General features: G+C 55.8%; 1 protein-coding gene across 1 annotated transcript; it reads left to right on the top strand.

Annotated features, from left to right (window-relative positions):
* The first annotated feature begins 1,289 nt into the window (after positions 1-1,289).
* Positions 1,290-20,814, top strand: FSCN1 (fascin actin-bundling protein 1). The gene is made up of 5 exons (XM_090023713.1): positions 1,290-2,185; positions 14,446-14,602; positions 16,055-16,176; positions 16,550-16,717; positions 18,012-20,814. Exons 1-5 carry the CDS (start codon positions 1,360-1,362, stop codon positions 18,212-18,214), a joined length of 1,476 nt encoding a protein of 491 aa, XP_089879839.1. The 5' UTR covers positions 1,290-1,359; the 3' UTR covers positions 18,215-20,814.
* The last annotated feature ends 3,074 nt before the right edge of the window (positions 20,815-23,888 follow it).

A 23,888-nucleotide genomic window follows, 5' to 3' on the forward strand; every position in this document is an offset into this window, starting at 1 on the left:
TTGCAAGGAAACCACAGCCTGGACGCAAGTCCCCCGGCTCCTGATGCCGTTACAGCCTCGAAATCCAGGCCCAGCTTCCGGCGGTATCGGCTGACACACCTGAGCTTTGTGAATGAGTCTGAGTCATTATCATTCATGCGCACGTAGAGATTAGGGGGGCTCTCTGCACCAAAGCTGGGCAAGGCGAATGCTCTGCTCCCACCAGCCAGAGCCTCGGCCCCGCTGCACCGGGGCGCCCGGCAGGGTCCCAACAGCGACACATCGTGTCCAGGTGAGACCAGCGGGGAAGTCAAACGGGGAGAGGAAATCAAGATGTATCTACCCACCTACTTGCGCACCCACCCTCCCTCCGCTCAAGCTGCTTTGAGATACTTGGTCATACATTTGCAGTAACAGTCAGCGCCCAGGCTGCTGGCAAGGGACCGCAACAGCTGCCGGAAGGCAGCCTCAGTCGGAGCAGAATTTGCCCCACCGGTCCTGGCTCTGAGCCGCACCTGTAAGGGGCCTGGCTCCCAGTTCCTCAGGTCCTTTGCCTGCAGCGGGAACAGCGCGTGCCGGCTGAGCTGGGAGCGAGGTGGCTTTAACCCTCAGGTGCGTTGCTGGTGTCTGGGGCCGAGGAGTAACCTGTCTGAGCCGCTTCCACAGGCAAGAGCGAAACTCGCACTCGCCTCCGCTGATGGAAACGGCACAAGCTGAGGCTCCGCAGAGTCTCCCGCGCAATCGCAGCAGATACGACAAGAAGGGACCCCGAGAGGTCATGTAGTCTGCTCCCGCCCCAGGCGGGGTCCCCTGCAGCCTGGCACCGGCTTAGGCTGAGCGGGGCCTGCGTGCGAGAGCCCATGCTTCGCACACGGCGCGTGCCAGCCTCACTCCAGGCTCGTGCTGCCCGTGGCGCAAAAGCCGGACCTGGCACCGCAGCCAGTGCAGCCTGCAGCCCGGGGCAGGGACCCTCGTCTGGCTCGCCGCCGCTTTACCGACGGCACAAGGCGGCGCAGATTTGCCCGACAAAAACCAGGGGATGCCCAACCATGGGCAGACCTTTTCTAACGACGGCGGCCCGGGCACTGCAGCACGGGGATGCGGCTTGCCCAGGGCCTCAGGCACGGGGGCGCACCGGGGCCCGCAGAGCGCCCGAGGGGGCCGGCGGGCGGGGGGGGGCCCGCAGCCCCCTGCCCGCCTCGGCTTCCCGGCGGGCCGCGGAGCTCCCGCCCCTCGGCGCGGGGGGCGGGGCCGCCCAAAAGGCCTGACATCATCGGCTCTATATAGGCGGGAGCCGGGCTTTGTGCAGCGGCCTTTGTGAGGGGAGCGGGCGCGGGCGCGGGCGCGGGGCGGCGGCACCCACCTCCACCCGGCCGCGGCATGACGGCGAACGGCACGGCGGAGGCGGCGGCGCCCATCCAGCTGGGCCTCATCAACTGCGGCAACAAGTACCTGACCGCCGAGGCCTTCGGCTTCAAGCTCAACGCCTCGGCCGCCAGCATGAAGAAGAAGCAGATCTGGACGCTGGAGCCGGCCGCCGAGGGCTCGGGCGCCGTGCTGCTGCGCAGCCACCTGGGCCGCTACCTGGCGGCCGACCAGGACGGGCAGGTGCGCTGCGAGGAGGAGGCGCCGGGCGCCGAGTGCCGCTGGGCCGTGGTGGCGCACGACGACGGGCGCTGGTCGCTGCAGTCCGAGCCGCACCGCCGCTTCTTCGGCGGCACCGAGGACCGGCTCTCGTGCTTCGCGCAGGCCGTGTCGCCGGCCGAGAAGTGGAGCGTGCACCTGGCGCTGCACCCGCAGGTCAACCTCTACAGCCCGGCCCGCAAGCGCTACGCCCGCCTGGGCGCGCGGCGCGACGAGCTGGCCGTGGAGCGCGACGCGCCCTGGGGCGTGGAGGCGCTGCTCACGCTGCTCTTCCACGGGCCGCGCTACAGCCTGCAGACCTGCGACCACCGCTTCGTGCGGCCCGACGGCCGCCTCGCGCCCAGCCCCGACCCGGCCGCCGGCTACACGCTCGAGTTCCGCGGCGGCCACGTGGCCTTCCGCGACGCCGACGGCCGCTACCTCGCGCCCTCCGGGCCCAGCGGCACCGTCAAGGCCGGCCGCAGCGGCAAGCTGGGCAAGGACGAGCTCTTCGCCCTCGAGCACAGCTGCCCGCAGGTCGTGCTGCGCGCCGCCAACGAGCGCCACGTCTCCACGCGCCAAGGTAGGCCCCGGCGGGGGGGAGGGGAGGGGAGCCCCCTGCGGGGCGGGAGGGCGAGCCCTGCCCGGGCGCCTCCCCGCAGAGGTGCAGGGGCCGGCGATCCGGGTGCCCGGAGGTTTAGGTGAGCCCCCGCTGTGGGGGAGAGGGCAGGGGGGCTCTAGCCAGCCCCACCTGGGGGAGGAGAGGGCCGGGAGGCCCCTGGGTGGAGGACCTGGACCTGACTTCCTTCCCCCCCCCCATGCGCTGCTCCAAAGCCCTGCCCCCCATGGCTCATAGCTGGCCTCCATCCGGCGGGCTTTGCCCCTCGCCATGGCCCCAGCCCCCAGGGCAGTGCCTTGGACTGCCGCTTGCCCCCATCCCCGTGCACAAAGCCCTGGCCTAGGCAGGAATGCAACCTCCTGGCCTTTCTTAGTGCCCTCCCCACACCAGGCACCCCCAGGCTGGCAGCTGGCTGCACAGCTGGAGCTGCGGGGCTGGGTGTAGGGCGGGGGGGCTTGATCTGTACCTTGCTGGTCACCCAAGGCGGGTGCAGGAGCCCCAGGGATGGCTGCAAGGTGGGTGGGGGGGAATCTCCCCCCTGCATCTCGTCTCCACTGACCTGCCAGGGTGGCTCGGGCGGGCGCTAAAGGCTGGTGCAGGCACGGGGCTGGGGGAGGGTGAGCTGGACTGCGCCTCCTGTAGAAGAGGGATTGCAGGGAGCTGCTGCTCCAGCCTTTGTGCCTCCCGCTGCGGTGGCTGGGATGGGAAAGCCAGATGTGGGGAGCGGAGGGGGCGGGGAGGCCTGGTCCCGGCTGCAGGGAAGGCCTTGAGCAGATGCGAGGCCCTTGCGGTGGCTTTGCAGGGTGCGGCGCTGGGGCTGGAAGCCAGTGCAATCGGGATGCCTTGCTGTCAGGGCTTCTGGGGGGAGGGGGTGCCTCCAGCAACGGGGCTCTTCTGTATTCAAGTCCCACCTCCAAAAATCCTCGTCTGGAGGGGGCTGGGAGCTCGGGCTGGCTCCTTTGTTCAGTGGTGCGTGGCTGGGAATACCGAATCTGTGGGCTGCCGCTGCATCTCCCTGGACCTGATCCTGCCTCCGAGGCTGGGGGGTGCGGGGGAGAGAAGCGCGGAGCGAGCTGCAACGGCAGTGGCAGCTGCTATGGTCCCTTCTCAGAGCATCTCTGGGTCCTCCTGCCCTGCCCTTGGGAACTTGCCCTGATGCTCTCCTTGTGGAGGGGCACATGCCTGTCCCCCAGACATGCTCTAGTTTTGGCTTCTTGCTCCACTCGGTACACTTCTCAGAGGGGAAAGGGAAGAGCAGGTCATCCCGGGCTGTCCCAGGGGTGCTAGAGCAGTTAGCTGCAACGCGGTTTTGCTTCGGTCGCCTTCAGCCAGGGAAGCTGCTTCTGCTTGGTTAATCTGGCAGGCAACAGCCAGCAGCGGTGGAGCTGCAGCAGCTCAGCCAGGGCCTGTGCCATCCTTCCCCAGGTCCCTTGTTGACTTCTCCTTCTCCGCCCCCAGCTGGAAACAGCCTTGCTTCCAAGCAGTAATTGGAAATAAACCTGAAAAACACATGGCTGAGGCAGTCTCCTCTTGGCGGCCTTTCCCCTGACTGGGCTGATAAGCTCGTCCCTGATGCTGCAAAGGCCCCTTGGAGATGAGTGAACGGGGTTGGCATCCAAAGTGCTGGTCTGGCGCTGGGCCTAGAGGTCTGCCTTGAGCGGGCTCAGCGGGGTCCTGCCTGCCTCCTGCAGCCTGGCGGCTGCCTTTTGTCTCCCGACAGCAAGGAGGAGTTGGGTGGGAAACCCAAAGTGCCTGCCGCACAAAAGAGCACAACCCTGGACCAGGTCTGAGCACGGGCAGTGGCATGTGCCACCATTAGCGTTGCCTCCATGGCTGGGATTTGCTCAGCTGAAACTGGTGTTGGATGCACAAAGGCCTCTGTGGAAAGGAGGGCTGGGGCAGGAAGGGCTGCTTCCTGGAGGAAGCCTGTCCCCATCCTCGGGCCTGGATGCCTATTACAGCTGCTGCCTGGGCTTGTCTGTGACTCGAGCACACCCAGCCCTGAAGAGGGCTGGAAGCAAACTTGGCCAAGTGCTGAGTCGGCAGCGCTCGCTTGGCCTCTCCCCAGTCCCTTCGAGCTGGGCTGTGCTCTTCCGCCTTGAAGCTGTGATTCCTTGTTAGCCTGGGTGGGAGGCTGCAAGGCCTGGGGGTGTTGGAAAGCGGGAGGTCCCCTTTGATGCCTGGCAAGCACCTCTTGCGTGCTTCAAATCCTGTCCTTTAGACTTCCCTCTGGGCTGGGAAGAGCACGGTCTCCATTCCCCGGTGCCAGCTGGGGGAGGGAACGGACCCTGGAAACTCAAGCTGTCCCCAGCATCTGGAGGAGCAGGAGGGGCCTGCGTGACTTAAGCTCTTCTGACAACATAAAAGATGCGTAATCCTGGTGCACGGTCTGCTTTCTTCCCCCATCCCCAGCGCCTTCCTGGGAAGCTGTTCCCAGGCTGACTAGCTGCAGGCAGTCTGGTAGTCTCCGTGCTGCCTATGGCTAGCTGGACTGGGGTGTTCTGCAGTCCTCTCTGTGTGTCCTGAAGGGAGTAAAGGCCCAGCTAATTGGATGTGTGGGGAAGCCTGCCAAAGCAAGCTTTCCTCTGCGAGCTGGCCAGGACCCCTAGGGCTGTGCTCCCAAACGTCGGTTCCAGCATCCGTCCGACGAGGGTTAAAGCTCAGAGTGGTGGGGGGCAGCAAGGGCTGTTTCTGCCTGCTGTTCTCCGCTGCAGGGCGGCGCTACCAGCTCTGGATGCTGGTTCAGCCGTAACAAAGAGGCTTTTGTGGGGATTTGGGTCCCTGAGGCTGGAGTGCTGGCTGCCTCCCCAGCTCTGCTGAGCTCCTACCAGATGTTCCCCTGCCCTGCTTGTCTTCCAGCGTGGGCTCTTAGACCTGACTCCAGTTTCCTGTTGAACTTGCTGGGACACTAGAGTGAGGTACCTGGTGGGGTGCGAGCTCTCACTTTGATGCTCAAAACTAACCTTTCCTGCTGCGGTCTCTTTTGGGGGAAGCAGTATGTGGATTTTCAAGTCCACGTGCTAGAATCGGGGAACTCGAGATTGGGCCCTGGGATGGGGAGGAGGGGAGCAGAACTGCCTGCACGAGCCATTGGTGCAAGCAGGCTCCCTGACGGAGGGCTCCTGATTGCAGAGCAGTATAGTGAGGGCACTAGCCTAGTGCTCGAGCTAAAGGCTTACCCAGAGGCAGTGCAGGGGACTGGGGTGGGACTCTGGGGCTCAAGAGGTTAACCTGGCCTCCATTTTAGGGAGTGAGCCTGCAGTTCGACTTAATGGGCATCATGAAGGGGCTGGAGCTCTTCAGATGATCAGTGCTGTACAAAGACCACGAAACCACATTTCTCTGTACAGCAAGGAGGATGGTTGCTGAAAGCGTCTCCTAGGGTGGTACTGCTTCCCGGGCCCTGCAAGCTTTGCTTCCTCAAAGCCATCTCCACTTCAGTCCAGTTACCAGGCTTAACCCCAACAAGCTTCCTCTTCCTCTTGCTAGTGGTTTGGCTGTCCCAGGACTGAGCCCTTGAGGTGCACCGACGGAGATCTGCAGGGAAACCAGTCCAGGGTGGAGGGTCTGGGAGGTGGGGGGGCAGTCCTGCCAACCAAACCAGAGACTCTGGGACCAGGACACAATTGTGCAGCCTCCAGAGCTGGAATGAAGCTCAGCTCAAGGGGGACAGAGGAACAAACTTTTTCTCTTAACTGCAAGCTGCCTGAACCTTTGCCCAGATGAGACTCCTGGTCTGTATGGGAGTTCACGGCTTCCTGCATGTGCTTCATAAACTTCAGCTCACCTGCAAGTCTCCGGTTCTTCTGGCTGATGTGTGGCCCTGCCTGCTTTTAAAGCAGCAGAGCCTGGGTGGACAATGGAGAGGGGTCTTTGGGTACAGCTCTGTCCATGTGGCCAGTCTGCAATGCACAGCTCCCTTCAGGTGGCATTACTGTGTCCATCAGGAACGGAGCAACACCTTTCAGGGAGGGGACACTTCTACTTGGGTGCTGGGCGGCATGTTTGCAAGCATCCCCCAGCTCCGAGCTCCTTGCTGGAGGGCTGCAGCTTCTGAGTTGCCCTGCTCTGTCTGTGTGTTAGCTGCTTTGGCTTCATGGTTGCCTCTGGCTGCTGCAAGAGTCAAAGATCTGGGCTGTCGCAGACTTGTTGCAAGCTTGGTGCTGCTAGGAAGGAAAAAAAAAAAGAGATTCTTCAAGAAAATGTTCTGAAGATTGAGGCCTTTGTCCACCGAGGCGCATTGGCCACTGCTAACCAGCAGGCATGTGAAGATGGAAGTCGCCTTGCTTTTGAAGGTCAGAGTTTAGCCTTAATTCAACATGTAAGCAAACCTTCAGCTGTTGGTCAGGGCTGGTCTGGTCCCTCTATGTAAAGGCCAGACTGTGCCAGGCGCTATACCTTGGCGGGGGGCTTCTAAACATGACCGCATTACAAAAGAGATGCGGTAGTGGACAAGCACAACAGAACTGATGCGTGCTTTGGAGGGTCTGTACTGCAGAAACTGGATACGTGTGCCAGGCTGCACCTTTTTTTTCCTGCTTGGTCTCTTCCCTTCAAGCACTGGGCAATAACTAATACTCCCTCCTCTGCACCTCTTCACAGCATATTTGAGCTGGAATCTGAGCTGCGGGAGCAAAATGAAAAGCCGGGTGTGCGCATGCAACTCTATCCCTCTGCTCTGCGCCTCCCCTCGTGCCTCCGAGCGCCCTCGGAGCCTGTCTTTCCATGGCGTACGGGCTGCAGAGAGCCGGAGGCCTGTTCCCTCCGTTTTGAGAAGGCATCTGTTTCCAACACTTCTGCAACCAGATCACAAAAGAGAGGCTCTTGGTGGATCCCTTGGGGTGAACCTACAGTATAGGGCAGGGTGCTTTGCCATTGACTAGTGAGACTGGGAAACCTTGAAGGTGGGCATGGAGCCCCCGTCTGTGCTAGCGGTTCTGCTGGCGCTGCTCGAACACACTTACACTGGCAAAACCACTTCGACCAGTATTGTTTCTTTTGCTGGGAGGCGGGGGAAGTGGCTTTGTATGGAAACAAAGGGGAGCCTTGTTGGTACAGCTGTGCCTGCTCTTGGACTATTTCCATGATAATGCAGCAGTGGTCTTACAATGGTGACATGCTCCTGGCTGTCGGAGAGGAGAGAGGAAGGTGCTGGCAGCCATTGGGAAGTTTGGCAGTCGGGTCTGGGAATCCCATTCCTGCTCCAGCTCTGGCTTGTCGTCCCTCGCACTCCCACAGCTGTGTTCCCTGGGGGAGCCCAAGCGGAGAGCATTTGTCCGAGGGGGATTTTTATGCGATGAAATAGCCCTGGCGGAAGAGGGTCGTAAAGCTCCTTGCGTACGAGGCGGCTGCAGCGCGGGCTGAAGGGCTGCCTGCCCTGGTGGAAGCGCTGTAATGCTGAGATGGTCCCTGATGGCCAGACTGCTCATTAAACGAAAGCCTTTAAATAACAGCATCCAAATGCGGATGCCATTCTCCTGCCAGGGCCAAGGCTGTCTCTGGGGCCCCAGCGCTAATGCACGCTTCTCACAACCCATCCCAGGAGACGGATGCCACGGGAGCAGCCCAGCACCTGCCCGGTCGCCAGAGGTTTCCCTTGCAGAGCCAAGAGGGATGCTCCCTCCAGCCTTCCTCCTCCTCTGCTCTGATTCACTGCCCCCAAGGAGCCTGGTGTGGGCTTCTCCAGCCTGGCTTGCTGTTGATTTCTTGACTCTTTGCTCTTGCTTCCTGGCACCTGTCTGCCCTGGGTGCACAGCCTGCTCCCACACCTTTCTTGCACCCAGCATGGGGCTAGTCCAGGCGGCTGCACAGACTAGTGCCTGTTCTTGCCGGAGCCGCCTTCCTTCCCTCTTAATGCCTTGAATTCAACCTGACCTTTCAAGCCCTTCTGTCTCTCCCAGAATTGTCTTGGCAAACATCTGCCCCAGGGGTGGACCCTCAAGACGACCCTTGTTCCCATCTCTTTGCCATGACTCCCTTATTGCCTTGGTCAACCATAGATGCTTGCAGCGTAAAACCTGTCGCAGTCGGCCACCTGAGATGCTGTTTTCCCTGTCCCAAAGGGCTGGAGAGGGGCTTGCCAACCTCTCCATTCCCACACTCGGTCCTGGAGGAACGGGTCCACCCAGGGAATGGGCTGGCCGCAGGCAGCAGCTGTCCGTCAAGTCTCCTGCTGGCTGCCTCGTCCTCCAGGGCAGGTCCTACCCCAGCTCCAAAGCGGGAAGCCTGCCTGGGCCATCCAGCTGCTTTCCCCCGCAGCCATGCTGCCACCTCCCTGCCAGTCCACAAAGACCCTGCTTCTGACTTCAATTAGCAGCTTTGCCAAGGTCAGGCGGGAGGCTGATTTCCAGACTGTAAATTTCCTAGGAGCTGCAATTAAAGTTTTGACTGCAGCGGGAACCGCAGCAGCTCTGCAGATAGCGGTGCCGAAAGCCTTTCGGAATAAAATGGGGTCCTGGGGCTCAAACTAGGCTATGTCCAGGGGGCAAGTGGCTCCAGGCCTTGCCTGGGGCTGGGAGTCTGCATTATGGGGCGTGGATGCCTTTGTGGGGGGATCTCGGTGGGGGCCTGCTGGAGAACGCAGCAGCTGGGCTCCTCCACTTTGTTCTGGGCTTAGCGTGCGTGTTTACAGGCCCTAACCGCTTTGTTCCAGCTTCCTGTCTGTCCAGCGTCTTCCCCCACAATGTCGGTATGAGAGCATGGAGCTGATGTGGAGACCACAGGAAACTGGCTTAGCACGTTGGTATGAAAAGTCAAGTCATGGGCTGGAGATAGGAGCAGGGGTTCTTGCAGGCTTGCCCGTATCTGCCAGCCAGGGGACTGGACAGGATGGGGGAACGCCTAGGGCTGTGCTGCTGCAAAGCTTGCAGCAGCCTGGCAGCTAAATCCTATGTCTTGTAGCTGCCAACTTTATCTACTCCGGGAGTTTTTGGGGTGGGATGCGTCTCTTGACTGAACTTATGCTGAAGAACTGAGGTGTGGGGGGGATGGATTTTTCTTTCTCTTTAACCTACCTGTTAGCAAGCTAACTAGTAGGAGCAGGGAGAGAGCCTGGCTTTTCTAGCCCCTTCCTAAACTAGGCTCAGCAGTGCTTGGGGAGGGGGCGGGGGGATCTTTTTAGCAGCCCACATCTCTAATTCTGCATGGCTGTGACCCTGCAGCCTTCTGTTCAGTCTCAGTTTCAGGCCTTTGAAGCATTGTTATGCTGGGGTCTGATTGCATTCCTTTCTGCTGAGTCTGTGTAACCCAACGCCAGCAGGGCTTTTTGAGGAGGGGGTGTTCGGAGAGCCCTCTACCCGCTCCTTCTGTGGTTTGCTCGGTCTCTGTGAACCTCTCAACAGGCAGGGCTGGCTTCGTTTTAAATGAGACCCTCTGCAGCCTAGAGGGATGCATCTTGTGGCTTCTGGGCATCCCCAAGGGACTGAGCGTGCAGCATGGAGACGAGGAGCATTCGGGCGCTAGGGGAGGGACGGGTTTTGGGCAGCCAGGCTCAAGCAAGTAGCACCACACACAGCAAAAATGAAGTGCCGGCTTCTCTCTTCCCTCCCCGGGCCCCTCACCCCAAGGTTGGAGACTAATCTCCCAGGCCTGAGCAGTTCCTGTGTGAATGCCGGGATGCAATCCAGCTCCCCCAGCAGCTGCAGCGCAGGGCCTGGGAACCTGGGTCTCATTCAGTGCGATTTCACGGCAGCTGGCTAGCTGTCAGCCAGCTGTTTCCACACTCCAGCTATAGCTGCAGACTCCATCCATAGCACCCTCCCGCCTTGGCTGGTCTCGGGTAGCAGGTAAGGAAGACCATCAGGGGCCAGAGGCTCTGTGGATGGCTGGATGGAGGCCACGTGTCAGTCCTCAGTGCTGAATACAGTGTAGAAGGAGCTGGACCGGAGTGGCCTCTTGCTGTGACTGAGATACCAACCACCTGGAATAAAGGGAAGAGATGATCTCCGGTACTAGTGGCTGCAGAAAGGAGGGCTTTGGGGAAAGGGACTGGAAGACCTCTCTCCTTGTGCTGGCTTTCCAGTGGAGAGGACAGCAGCCACCCAGGTCCCTGGTAGTGCAGATTGAAGAGGGAGAAGGCAGGACAGGGTGACATCCTGCAGACTAGATGAAGGGCAAGCAAGGAATACATCTGTAGGCAGAGCACAGTGGTGCACACCAAACTCTGTTTGAAGCAAGCAATGGTGGGTGCCTCCTGCATCCCTTACTGCAGGGTGGAGGACTGCTCCTCTCTTAGTGAACTGGCTGGAAGGACTCGGCACAGCCCCGTCCTGGTGTGTGCTGCAAGCTGCTTCCTCTGGCTGCTCGCAGCTTTGTCTTTTGGCTGCTTGTTCTCCCTCTGTGTCCAGCTGGCAGCATCCCGCACTTCCAGCCCAGAAGAGCAGGAGTCTGCAGCAGTTAATGTCAGGGAGCAGAAGCGAACGGGGGCTGAGGGCGCTTTGCTGATCCACTAGCAGCATTCAAAGCGTCCACTGTGCGCTGTGCTATGCTCGGAGGCGAGCCGATGCCCACTTCTTGGCAGCTGCGAACTTGTCACCGGATCGTTTTGGGCGCTGTTTAAATTCCAGATGCTGTGGGAGGCTGGTGGAAAGGGCACTGCGGTTAATGAATACCCTTACACGGGCCAGAGGTTAACTCTGTTGCTAGCTCATCCCTCCGGGGCTGCTGCTTATCTGGATTTCTCCGCTCTCGAAATGGGACTGGGCTTGGGGTTGTGTGTGGCTGAGGAACTGGGGCTCTGCTTTCTGGAGTCTTGCTCCCTTGCATGCTCCTGTGGTTTGGACTTTTTTTTTTTTTTTTTTTTTTTTGCTTCTAGGCAAAATGTCTGATTTTTTTCCCCCCCACCCTCCCAGACCAGGCTAGAAGCTTTCTCGACCACTGTTCTTTGCAATGTACTTAAGTCCTCATCAGGCTGCTCCCGTGTGCAGGGAAGGCTGTTTGCTGCTGGTGAATGCCACTGTTCAAGCAGCAGCAGCTTGGGATATAGTTAGACTGAGATCTCCTGGGCCAGTAAAGGATTCAGGTCCAGCCTTCCTGGCAGGAGAAGTGTTGGCTTTGGAGGCTTTTCCCTTGCCAGAGATGGGGAAATGCTTGGTTTTTGGGGGGATTCTCCACATCTCAAACCAAAATGGGAAACTCTGCTGGCTGCCCCTGTTGCCTGACATCTTGTTCTGCAGAGGTGTTGGTTGTAGCTGCATTGGTCTAAGGACCTAGGCAGACAAGGTTATTTTGGGTCAACCTGATCTCTTTAATTGGACCAACTCAAAAAGTTGGAAACACTCTCTTCTTTGCAAGCTTTCCGGTATAAATACCCTTCATCGGGCATGCACCAACTGCAGCTGCTTCCCTGATGAAGGGTATTTATACTGGAAAGCTTGCAAAGAAGAGTGCTTCGAACTATTTGAGTGGGTCTATTGATGCAGTTGAAGGGGTGCTCTAGCTTCTCCCCAAACTGCTTCTAAGGGAAGGCCCTCATTTGGGAGACAGGGGTGAACTCAGAAGTGCAAGCTGAGCTAGAAGGATGGCTGCCTCGAAGAACCAGGCTCAGGCCAAGTACTTATTGTACAAGACAAAGTAACAGCCTCATTCATCAGTTTTCTGAGGCTGCTTTTTTTTTTTTTTTTTTTCCCCCTCCTGCCCCTCCCTCCTTGCAGATGAGACCAGCTGGAGCCAGGCTGTGACTCAGTGGCCACCCTGAGGAATGTGCTATGCCGGGGCGTAGTCATCTGGGCGGCCAGATGTGCACGAGCCCTGACGGCTCCTATTCAAAATACAAGCCATTTTGTAGCAAGGGCAAGCCGAGAAAGTTCCTGGCTGGGGTGTAACTTCTCCACAGCTGCAGACCATTTCGAAATGAGGGCCCTTCAATGTGCAGCAACAAGAGCTTGTCTCTGGGAGGTGAAGGTAGCAGCAGCAGCAATAGTATAGTTGAGGCATGGGTGGAGGGAAGGCACTGATATCAATGGGCAGCATTGTGCAGATGACAATAAGAAGGCTTAGACATGGAAGATGCCGAGATCCTGGACAACAAAGGGCTGATTTACTTAAGGATCATGGGGCAGATATGCAGACCACAAACATTTTGCCTACTGTTCTGGCTCTGATTAATTGGATACCGCTGGCCTGGAGATTAAGCCTTCACACGCATTCAACAGCCAAATGCCTATCAAAGAACCTTTTGAAGCTACCAGGTAGTTATCTCTAGCATTGCACCCATCAATTGCTCTTGAATGGAAATTTTTCACTTTCCTGACTCACGGATGCATCTAGGTAAATGTTGTCTCAGCAGGAGACTTCCCTTCTATGGAAGTTCAGCTTTTTGCCTAGATCAAGTCTAAGGATTTTGCATTGTCTACAGGAAGAGAGGTCATATGCAAATAGATGCCAGCTCAAACCTCCACAGGCATTATCTGTGCTTAGGTTGTGAAAGGTTGGGGGGGGAGGGGGGGATTCATCAGCTGGCTTGTGCATCTGGCAGCCTCCCTGGTGATAAGGGTCCTGCCAGGCTGGAAAGCACTGCTGCGGTAGCCGCGGAGCTGATGAAGGGGCAGTCGGACCTACCCAGAGGAAAGTGTCTCATGCCCTTATCCTTTGGAGGCATAAACAGAGCAGAAAGACTTTAATGCTCCGGCTCATATGCAGCATCTCTTTCAAGGCTGCCTTGAAGTCCACTATTTTATTTGACAGTGGCCCTCTAAAAAGCACATCATGTCACAGGCAGTGCTTCTACCTCTGGTATCCTTAGGTCCTCCGCTTGCCTGGCTTGTTAGATGCGGTCGCAACCGACTCTTTCACCACCCACGTCTGCACTCGCCCAGGGAGCGGGGAGCTGTCTTGTATCGAGTGGGCAGTAGCCAAGCCAGATCCTCCTCTCCTAAATGCTGGCATTACTCTTGTATCGAGTGGGCAGTAGCCAAGCCAGATCCTCCTCTCCTAAATGCTGGCATTAGAGGTGTAACTATTGGCTCCAGCACTGTTATTGCAGACTTCCACCTTGGTTCGGACTGAAATAGTGGAGAATGGCAGCCTCTGGGATCCCAAGTGCCTGTGGTAGGTTGCTAAGATCTCTTTGAAACCTGACACTGGGATCTTTTTTTTGCTCTCTGCCTGGTTTGGCTCCAAAGCATTGCTTGTGACTCACATCCCCGAAGTGTTTTCAAGAAACATCTGCCAAGCTCAAGGGTTCCACTTTCCATCCAAGCACACTTGGCCCAGCATGTATTGACTCAGCGTATTTTCTTGGGATAGTGTTTGGCGGTCAGAGGTACATGCGGCATATTTGGCTTGCTGCTTGCTAGGGTCGGACTGGCTTGGTCTGGGGGCAAGGGTGGGTGCAGCAGCGCTGTGCTGGAGGGGGATCGAGCAGCTGCCCTGAATGCATAAACTTCTCTGTGGAAACTGGTGTGTGTGGGGGGGGGGGGCGCACTGTTGGGAGGGAGAAAAGCAGGCTGGATCGAACTCTGAAACTGGCCCAGTGTAGACCAGGGAGACGGGCTATGTTTCCAGTCTCAAAACAGCACCTTCCATTGGGCTATGAAGGGTGCTGGGCAAGGTGACCACCTTGGCACAGACATGACTCTGCAATGGGATTTGTCGGATCCCATCTACCTTAGTTTGTAGCATGGTGAGGGGCGGAGGACCTGACTGCATTACGGCATCCTGGAAAACTTTGCCCTTGGGATGGGATCTCCTCTTCTATACAGACATTGTCACGCTCCAGCCCCAGGCCCTAGTACTGCAGCATGCATCAACATGGAAATGCTTTGATGGCCTGCATGTGATGCACCATAGCCCGGCTTCAGATGTGCCACAAGTGGGAGGCTGTGCAGATCTTGACTAATGATTGGGGAACTTGGCGATCGGCTTCAGACTATGCTCCACGTATATAAGTGATGCGACTTCCTTTTAATATTTTGCTGGCCTGTTCAGGACACGCTCCAAGCAGTCGATTAAGACAGAGCACTTTGATTAAGTCCACAGTACTTAGGCTCTGACCTAATACTAATGCACCTAAATGCAAATACTTTGGCTTCAAGCATTCTTCAAACCTGCTGACCCTTGGAGAAGAGCTCAATCCCCTTAATCCTGTAGTATTCCTCCATGCTTAATACCACCCTTTCTCCTTTACTTTCAGAGTGGGGACAGGATGGGTTGGGGTCTCGTCTCACAGGCAGAGGTCTTCCTACCACTGGGTGGGTTCCTGATGAATGTCCGCTTGTCTCCTGCAGGGATGGACCTCTCGGCCAATCAGGACGAAGAGAGTGACCAAGAAATCTTTCAACTGGAGATCAACAAGGACACCAAGAAGTGTGCCTTCAGGACCTATACTGGGAAATACTGGACCCTCACCCCCAACGGGGGGATACAATCCACCGCCTCAACCAAGTGAGTCTGGAGGGCTTGTCTGGCCTTACTGATCGCTGCTGGGTGGCTGGGTTTTGCAGCTAAATATCCGGGGGCTGTGTCTGCACGTAGCATGCAGTTGCATTGTGGCAAACTTTCCCCTCCTGAGTGTCTGGCTGTGCTAAGGAAGCTGACTTTTAGCCAGCACTGGGGTGGATGTTATGTTTGCAGTCTGACTTTGGACTGAGGCAGTGGGTCGTGAGCAAGATGGTCCTTGCCTGTGGGAGGCTTGGGATGCCAATACCTGGACTGGAAAGGGGGATATTGCAGAGCAAGGCATGCTGCTGTGAATGGAGGCATGCTGCATTCCTACACATGTTCCTAGTTAAGGAAGGGTGGGGATGCCTGTCAGTGAGGCAGCTTGAGATGCTGCAGAGAAATCTGCAGGGAGGGGGAAAGGCACATGTGTTTTCCCTTCTGAAAAGACTGGGGCCAAATACTCTTGCAAGATGAAAAGCAAAGAGTCGTGCTTGGAGCTCTCTTACTGCCTCGGTGGGACAAAGGACTGAAGGACCACACTGCACAGGAATAGGCTCAGTGCCTTTCAAATGAGCAAAGCCCTGATGATTGGAAAGGGGTGTATGCATAGTTCCTGTAGTGCAGCTACAGGGATGTGACTCTGGGACAGCTGTTGGGTACATCTGGACCCACTACTCCAGTGGCTTGAGTGCAGGCTCCACTTCCCAGTTTCCCTTCCTTCTTTCTTTGGGGCCAGGCTTTTAGTCCCTTCTTGGACACTGGTGTAGCCATGAGCTCCTAAGCACCCAGTTCTGGGAGTGGAAATGACAAACCTGAGTCTTCCCTCCATGAATAGGAGTCATCACAGCCAGTGCGCTGGGAAGGGGAGAGGGGAAGTGATAAGCAGGCGTTTCTGAAATCCTGCCTCCTTGCTAATCCTAGAGGCCCTGCTCAAGCCTACTGTTGGCACGTAGGAAACTGGGTTTCCCAGCCTAGAACTGCACCCTGCAATTCAAATGTTAGTTGCTTCTTTGGGTATAGATAATTCTCAGTGAGATTTGCACCAATGGTATCCGCTTACATATATACTACTGGTTAGAGAACTTGTCTCGGGAAGTGGAAGATGTGGCACGAGATATGCATTAAAAAGGTGAGGTGAACACATACATAACTCTGAACTTGCCTCCAAGGCTTCTGCACCTCCAGATTTGCTGGCACCTCCTGGCATCCTAAGGTTTTAGCCACAGTCCTTAAATTGCCCAGCAAACTGTGTATTCAGGTGCCCACTATGGGGCTGCTGGGAGAATTCATTGCACCCCAGGAGCAAAGTGGCACCTCTGACTCCCAGCTCATCTGTGGAAATGGAGGCCAGGGCAGGGAGATGAGCCCAGCCCATGCTGCTGTTCTGTCGGAGCATCCCTCTGCCTGGCTCCACAGACCCTTATGCCTTGTCTGCTGCTCTTTGTGCTGTGGCAGGAACTCAAGTTGCTACTTTGACATCGAGTGGTGTGACAGGCGCATCACCCTGAAGGCCACGAATGGCAAGTATGTCACAGCAAAGAAGAACGGGCAGCTGGCGGCCACAGTGGAGACGGCGGGTAAGGATGTCTATCTAGTTGCAGGGGGGGCTTGGGAGAAGGATTGCTGGAAAACCCTTCAATCCTAGTAGGAGTGAAGACTTGGAGCAGCACTTTGCCGTCCATTGGTCTGTCCAAGCATGATGAAGGCTAAGACTGGGACCTGTCACTGGGCACACTGCCTCCCCTGTGCTTTGGTGGTCCAGACTGAAGGCAGCGTATAGGCTTTCACTAGTTGCTTTAGCTGCTTTCATCTACCTCTTTGTGCATGTAGAACCTAAAAGGGCAGTTTTCTAACCAGCACTGGTATGCAACCTCAGGAAGTCTGACTCTGTTAGAAAGGCCATGTCTCACCGTCTGTCCTCTGTCCCCTCTCCCTCTTCCTGCTGGGCAGGTGAGACGGAGCTCTTCCTGATGAAGCTGATCAACAGGCCGATCATTGTCCTCCGCGGGGAGCACGGGTTCATCGGCTGCCGTAAGGTGACTGGAACCCTCGACTCGAATCGTTCCAACTACGATGTCTTTCAACTGGAATTCAACGATGGTGCATACAATATCAAAGGTAAGCCCTGCCGTGACGCAGGCTCCTAGGATTGTCTGCTAGGAACAGGCTGGCTTTTTTGTTTGTTTGTTTTTGGGGGGGGGGGGGTTGTGTGTATCTGCTCCTTCAAGAACAAGTGACTTGAGGCATCAAATGGCAGTGATGCTCGTGTTAGGGAGCTTTGAACTCCCAACAGCTGTGCCTTCATGCGATCTATGCAATGGACTAAAGTTATACCGAAGAGCGTGTGAGCACTCTGAACTAATTGCAACAGCTTAAAAACCCAAGAGACTTCTTTCCATTCTGCTCTTGCTTCCTCCTTAGCTTGTAAGACACAACAGTCTTGTCTCTTGACACCAGAGATGGTGTGTGTGTGTGTGTGTGTGTGTGTGTGTGTGTGTGTGTGTGTGTGTGTGTGTATGAAAGGTAGCTTTTGACCAGTACGGGTGACCAGTGTAAGCTCTTCCACCACCCTGCTTGCTCACGAGGCCAGCAAAGAGCTCCCACCCTGCTCCAGATGGAAACCCCTCTGCCCATTCATAGCTGCGCTGACACGGTAGTGAATGTCAGCCGTAGTAAAGTTCAGGGCGTCTCCTAACAAAAACAGTTGGAATAAATTAGAAACCCCTGAACACTCATGGGAGGGTGAGCCTGAGTTACTGCCATTTGACTGGGGCTGGACTGTGATGCTAGTGAGGCTGAATCTCCACCCTTCCTGCTCCTGCCAGGCAGCTTTTGAACTACTAAACCCCCTGAATGTCCCCCTCAGCACTAGAAACCTTGGCTCCTGCTGTCCTGTCCCCTGTCCTCTCCATCCCTGTGCCTGCTGGGATTTCATTCAAAGCAAGAGTTTGAGGTCTCCCTTAAACTGTCCATCACGGTTTGGCTCGAGCGTGGCAGGAAATGGGCAGATGCATCTTGCAGCCATCTCTAAGGATGGTCTTGGGCTGCAAAACGAGGGAGGCCTACAAGTGCCCTCAAGCTCATGGGTCTTGTGACTGAGCTGCTGGTACCAAATCCCTCTAGCCTGGTCTGGCTACAGCAAGGGGTTCTTTGATGCCCCTGTGCTGTGGCTGGTGTTTTCACAGGCCTTCACAGTGGAAGCCCTTCCTCCCACGTATTACTCTGTAACATCCCTGTAGCAAGACCAGGAAAGAAACATCCACTCCTGTGCGAACCTGGTAACCCTCAGTAAGGGGAGAGCTCGTATCAAGCCAACCTGCTCCCCGCTCCCAGGGCCCTGTGGTCCTAGGGTGTCTGCTCCACGTGTCCATCAGTTGCTTATTCTGGACCCTCTTCTCTCTCCTACTTGCAGATTCCACCGGGAAGTACTGGATGGTGGGGAGCGACTCATCCATCACCAGCAGCAGTGATACGCCCGTGGACTTCTTTCTTGAGTTCTGCGACTATAACAAATTGGCTATCAAAATCAATGGCAAATATCTGAAGGGTGACCATGCTGGTGTCCTCAAGGCTTCTGCTGATGCAATCGACTCCTCTACCCTTTGGGAATATTAATGCACTTTAGCTTCCCCCCCCCCATTGCCAACTTCTTTCTGTCTTTGGTTTGGTTTCTCCTCTCTCCTTTCTGTCTCTCCCTCCCTCTCTCTGTAAAAGGATTTTCAGACTGGCTTGCTGCTCCCCCCCTACCGTAGAATCCAATGTCTTTTGGTGGAGGTAGGGCTTTCTTTCATCTCTTAAAACTGGATAAGTAACCTGGAGAAAATGGTGCAACCTGTCCCTAGATTTAGAAGCATCTTTTTTTTCAGGTTAGTTTGGCTTGGGGAACTCTAGCTGCCATACCCCACCTGGCTCTGAGCATCCTCCCTCTTTCCCCTCCTCCCCCCTCCTAAAAGAAAAGGGAATAGCATCATCTCTCTGCTCTTGTGCCATACAGAGTTAGTGCCACACTCCAATCTCTACTGCCAATGTCCATGCAGCTGCCTAATAGATTTAAATTAGCAAGAGCTAGCTTGGACAAGCTCTTGGAGTGTCAGTGACTCCTAGTTTTCCATCAAACCGAGGGAGATGAGAGGCCGTGATGTTAGAATCCAGCTTTGGGGAGACCTCATCTTCCCTCACTTGGTTTTGATGAATATATTTCTTCAGTCCCTTCTTTGGGCATATGAGGTAACCTTGCATATCATGTCCCCAACCCTGAAAGGCTGGCTTCTGCCAGCAGAAACTCAACTGCAGGGCTAGTGAGCTTAAGTCTCCTCCCTTTTAAAACGAGATGCATGCAAGTAGAGCACCTAAAACTGTTCCGAGGCCAGTACTGCCTGGAAGGCTTCAGAGGCTCATCTCGGGAGTCCCCCTCTCCATAAACAGAGCTCTGGGTCTGTTCTGTGTGTGGGAGAGGAGCACCATGGAGCCTTTTTCAACTGGTTTGGCTTGTTGTCTCCATGAGCCTCCATGTCTCCTTGGAGGCTACTGAAGCTGCCTTATTGCTACTCCTGGAAGGGGACAGGTTTGTGAAATTTGTTGCTAGGCACATTAACTTTTTAAATAGGTATCCTCTTAACCAGTCCTGGCTTGCTTCTGCTCCCCTGCAGCCCTCCTGTCTGGAAGGCTGGGAGCCTGACTTCCCCAGTGGCTTTTTTACATGGTGCTGATTCAGTCTAAACGATGACTCTGGTGCACGCCATGGGCTTCTCGGCACCCTTCTCTTCCCCGCTAACCGCAACAGAAACAATGTGCCTGGTATGCTCAAGGACTGTCCCAGATTTACAGCCATATCTCGCTGCTTTTTCTTTTAACCGTTCAGATTTAAGCCCTCTGGGCTCCGGGAGCATTGGTTGGAGAGGAGTGTAAAGCAGGTTGGCTGACACTGCTTTCCCTGGATAGTAGCTGGAAGCATAAGTTGCAGATCTCAGTTTACAGAGTAGAAACCTTCTTAGCAAACTTTGCACAGTGGTATTTGTCAGTACTTTCTTCTCATACTTACTGGAATAGCAAAATCCTAATCACTGAACGTCTTTATTGTTGAAGCCTGTTCCTATTGCTTAAGTCTGATTTTTAAGCTGTCTCCTCCCTGCCACCCCTCCCTGGGAGGAGAACTTTTTTTGCATCGATGGCATGAAAACTTAGCAACATTACTGGAAGCAGAAAAATGACCAAAACAGTATTTTTGTTAATGTCTATTTATATCTATCTCCATGGCACTATGTTATCAGCTGTCTGTTAGAAGTCTGCATTAGTGTATAACAATGTGAACATTTTGTAATAGGTGATGCTAAACTGTCCTTCAGGGTATCAGAAGGCACTCTCCTTGGAGGCCACTCTACAGGCAAATTTCTTTTGGCCCCTGCAGATACTCAGCCCGTTGTTGCCCCAGTTCCAGCCTGGAAGGGGATGCATACTGCATTGCAGCCATCAGTTGCTCTTTCTGTGGCTGGCTCCAACAAGCCAGACCGTGTTTCCATGCCTTGCTGAGCTCCTAACCAGACACGGTGCTTGTGGCTTCGCTTTTGTGTCACACTGAAGGCTAGTACCTCTTGCCAGAAGCAAGGTAGGGCCTCAAGCCTTAAAGCCATATGGCCATTTATAAAGTCTTTTTCTTCTCTAGGAGCTTGGTGCTAAAGTCTCTTCAGACAGCAACTGGAGCCCTGGGTCTGGGGTTGGGGCTGAGACCCAAGAAGAAAAGTGTCCTCCATCTGGGACACCTGTGACTTTATTTTAAAGGATGCCACCTCCAGCTTGGCTCCTTCCCCCTTCAATTCAGAGGTGTTCCTTTCACACGGGCAGACTGGGAAACTTTTAAAAACTTCTTTCTTGGGAACAGAGATGCCTCCAAAAGGATTGAGTGTCCTAATGAAACCCTGACTGACCCTGTGACTTGGCCCACACTGCTTGCTGGCCCTGCTGTCCACAGTGTCTCCCTCCTTCCCCTTCCTAGTTGCAGTTTGAACCACGTAACTCCTGCTCTGGCTTCTTCCATCTGTGACAGTAGGTCAAGAATCTCCCTCGGTCTCCTTTATCGGGTGTTGTGACTCTGAAACCATCTCACTCTGAAACTAAGTTTTGGGTTCTTTTTATTTTTTTTGTAAGTGCCATTTGTATAACTTAAAATAGCTTCAAATGGAGAAAGATAAATAAAAACCTGCATTCAGATACGAGAACCCGTGTGGGTAGTCTTCATGGAAGCGTGGCTCTGAAGCAGTCGTCCTCTGCCTCGGGGAGGAGTCCCTCCAGTGTGTCTGGGGGGGCCTGGAGCTGTTGCTATTGGGGGCCATAAGGGAAGGAGGGAGGGAAGCAAATATCACCAATTTCCCCTATGTGCTAGTAGAAAGAACGACAGCAGAATGTGTCTGTAATGACTAGTCTTGTCTCTTCAGGCAAAGTGGGCTTGAACTCTGTACTACCAAGCCAACATCTAGAAGAGACTCGTATCGCTACTAGTTTGTCCAGCCCAGCTTTAAAAGTCTCCATGTTGGCTCCAGAAGCCAACCCCTTTTAAATGAAGGGTGAGTGGAGGGAGAGGGGGATAGTCCTCATGCTGCAAAACTTATTTTTCTGTGACACAACCCCCCACACTGGAGAGGCCTGCAGACGGTAAGGGTTTCTGACCCATTAACAGTTGAGGAGTCTGCATCCTGGTAAGGACGATAGGCTGTGCTTAAAAGTAGGAGCTACGCCAAAGGAAACACAAGCGTCCAGGAAAACCACAACTCTGGGGCAGAAAGAAATTAATGCAAAGTAGGAAGAACCACATCCTCTTCCCTGATGCTGCATTTGCTGGCACTTCTGGGGAGTCTTCAGAGGGAGAGAAAGGAGCAGCTACTGCCTGGCATCTCTCAGGCCTCCAGGCTCGGGATCCTAATTAATTTAATAATTGCACTGTCATGGAAGTGCACTTAGCTCTTACACGTGAGGGTCCTTTTAACGTTAAAGCTTATGGAGGGGCTTGTTCAGTAGAACCTGTGTCGGGACTTCCCTTTCCTGGAGGCAGGAGGAGGCTTCCTGCCAAAAGCAAGGTCCTGCTTGCAGCGGAGAGCTGTCGCAGCATAGACCCATTTCACGGTGACTGAAGCGCCAGGGGTGGTGTTCCCCCCGCAGCCCTCCACCTGGCAGCCTGCGGGGAGCTGGGCTGACTCCCCGAGCTCCAGTTTGTCTAAGTGAATCTGCAGTACTGCAACACATAATCTGCTTGGGGGAAGACTTGCTTGCCAGCGACCTTCCAGCTTAAAGGATCTGGAAATCCTTGCGGCTGGAAACAAAAGGGAGGAGTGGGTTCATGCCTGCAGTATCCTGGTTCCATAGTTAGCCGGGAAGGACTAACCTGCTGCACCCTGCAGAGCAACAGGGAGATTTCGGAGGCAGGTGCTTGGCCAGAGCAGCCTCCCAGCACCACATGCTGCTTGCTCCCCAGCTCTGCAAAGCTGTGCTTGGCTCCCAATAAAAGCACCGGGTGATGCTGGTAGCGTTTGTGGATCTCAGAGCTGGGGGCTTGAAGCACGCGTAGCCACTCCTGCACAGGGGCCGAGCAGCCTCTGGAATTGGTGCAGATGGGGAAAGGTGACGGCATCTGCCATGGTGGGGAAAAATGCTTGTGTACATACTACCTGGCAGCCAGATGCTCCCCACCACCCTTACAGGCACTTCCTGACAACCACCAGAAAATCACATTTGCTTTCTAAATGCTAGTAATCTTGCCGGTTTGGCTGCTTCCTCCTGCTGGAAACTCAGACGCAACATTTTAAGGCTGCGTCATGCAGACAGCATCAGCCACTGGGTTTTGTCCCTGCTCCCTGGAGTCTCTCACCACCCAGAGAAATTGCCTCCAAGCCCCAGCATCGATCCCTGGTGCCGGGGAGGGGAGAGACGTGGAAATGCATGTTCCTGCAATGGAAGTAGCGGCGTGGCTCTTTGTGTGGCTCTGAGCTGCAGGCGGTAGGAGAGCGATTGAAACGCTTTAGGGCTCGGTTCCTTTGTCGCAGACCAAAAGCTGCAAGCGGCGATGAAGAGACCGATGGGCCGATGCTGAAACGCTCCGGAAACGAGAGCGCCCGAGTCTTGCTTTAGCAATCTGCGCGCTGCTGCTTGGGTCTGCCGAGGCAAAGCAGAGCAGAGAAGAAACCCAGAGGCAACAGCTCGTGCACCCAGGTACAGACAGCTACCCCTAGCAACTTGGGAGCAGGAAAGTTAGGTGTCCAAGTTCATGCCAAAGCACTGCTCCCCACCCCAGCTCCACCACTCCCACCCCTGCACACGCGCGCAGGCGGGAGAGCAAATGTAAGGGTTAAACGCCCCAAAGATGCTGGAGGATGGGGCCTCGTACACTGCTACTGGGGTCAGTGGGACAGATACGGTAGGAAAACCTTCAGCCAAAGGGAAGGTACAGAACAGGCCCCCTCTGCTTCAAGCAGCAGCTCCCACCGCCGTGGAAACCCGGGCCCAAGGAAGGGGTGCAGGGGGCTCCGAAAGGGGGAATAGGAGCACCCAAAGGAGAGGACCCGGGTCTGATCAGATCTGGACCGAGGGTAAGAGCTAGCGGTTTGATGCTCCTCAGCCACCGAGGCCAAGCCAGGCCAGGCCAGGGACAAGCCCCCGTCCCCAAGGCAGACTCGCTGGCATGGCTACCGCTCATCACCATGGAGATGCTTGTGGCTGGAGATGAAGGATGTGCAGACGCAGGCTGGGCAGGGCACGTTTCCTGCCCGCCACACGAGCCGCGGGGGATTCGTGACAGCAGGCGCAGTGGCCGGGCTGGCGCAGGCTAGAGAAGGGGCAGGGATCAGCTTTGTGAGAGGGGAGCAGTTGTGCCCCTTCCCACAGCAAGGCGACGAGCATGCGTGACAGCTGCCCGCCGCGCTAAACCCTCCGCCAGCTGCTTCGGGACGCCCTGCCCGTTTGCTTTTACACCCCAGCTCCCAGCCGAGCCCCGCGCCTCACCTGCAGGGCCCCACGGTCCGCGCCCACCAAACGGCCAGGGAGTTTCCCCCAAGCCGTGCATCCGTAACAGCTTGGCTGCTCGGGGCATCCAACGCAGGCTGCCGTCATTACATTCGAAGCGAAATCCGGGATTCGGTCTAAGCAAGTTCTCGCCGGGCCAAGCCAAAAGACAAAGCGTTATTTATTATGCACACAAACGAACCTGCAAAGTGGGGCCCACAGCATCCCACACCCTAGGTGCGGGGGCAGCTTTCCAGCATGGGAAATTTAACAAGAAACCAGGACTTGGTCCCTCAGGGGG

This window comes from Crocodylus siamensis, chromosome 12 (assembly GCF_052110815.1).
Source record: "Crocodylus siamensis isolate JL-2025a chromosome 12, ASM5211081v1, whole genome shotgun sequence".
Taxonomy (NCBI): domain Eukaryota; kingdom Metazoa; phylum Chordata; order Crocodylia; family Crocodylidae; genus Crocodylus; species Crocodylus siamensis.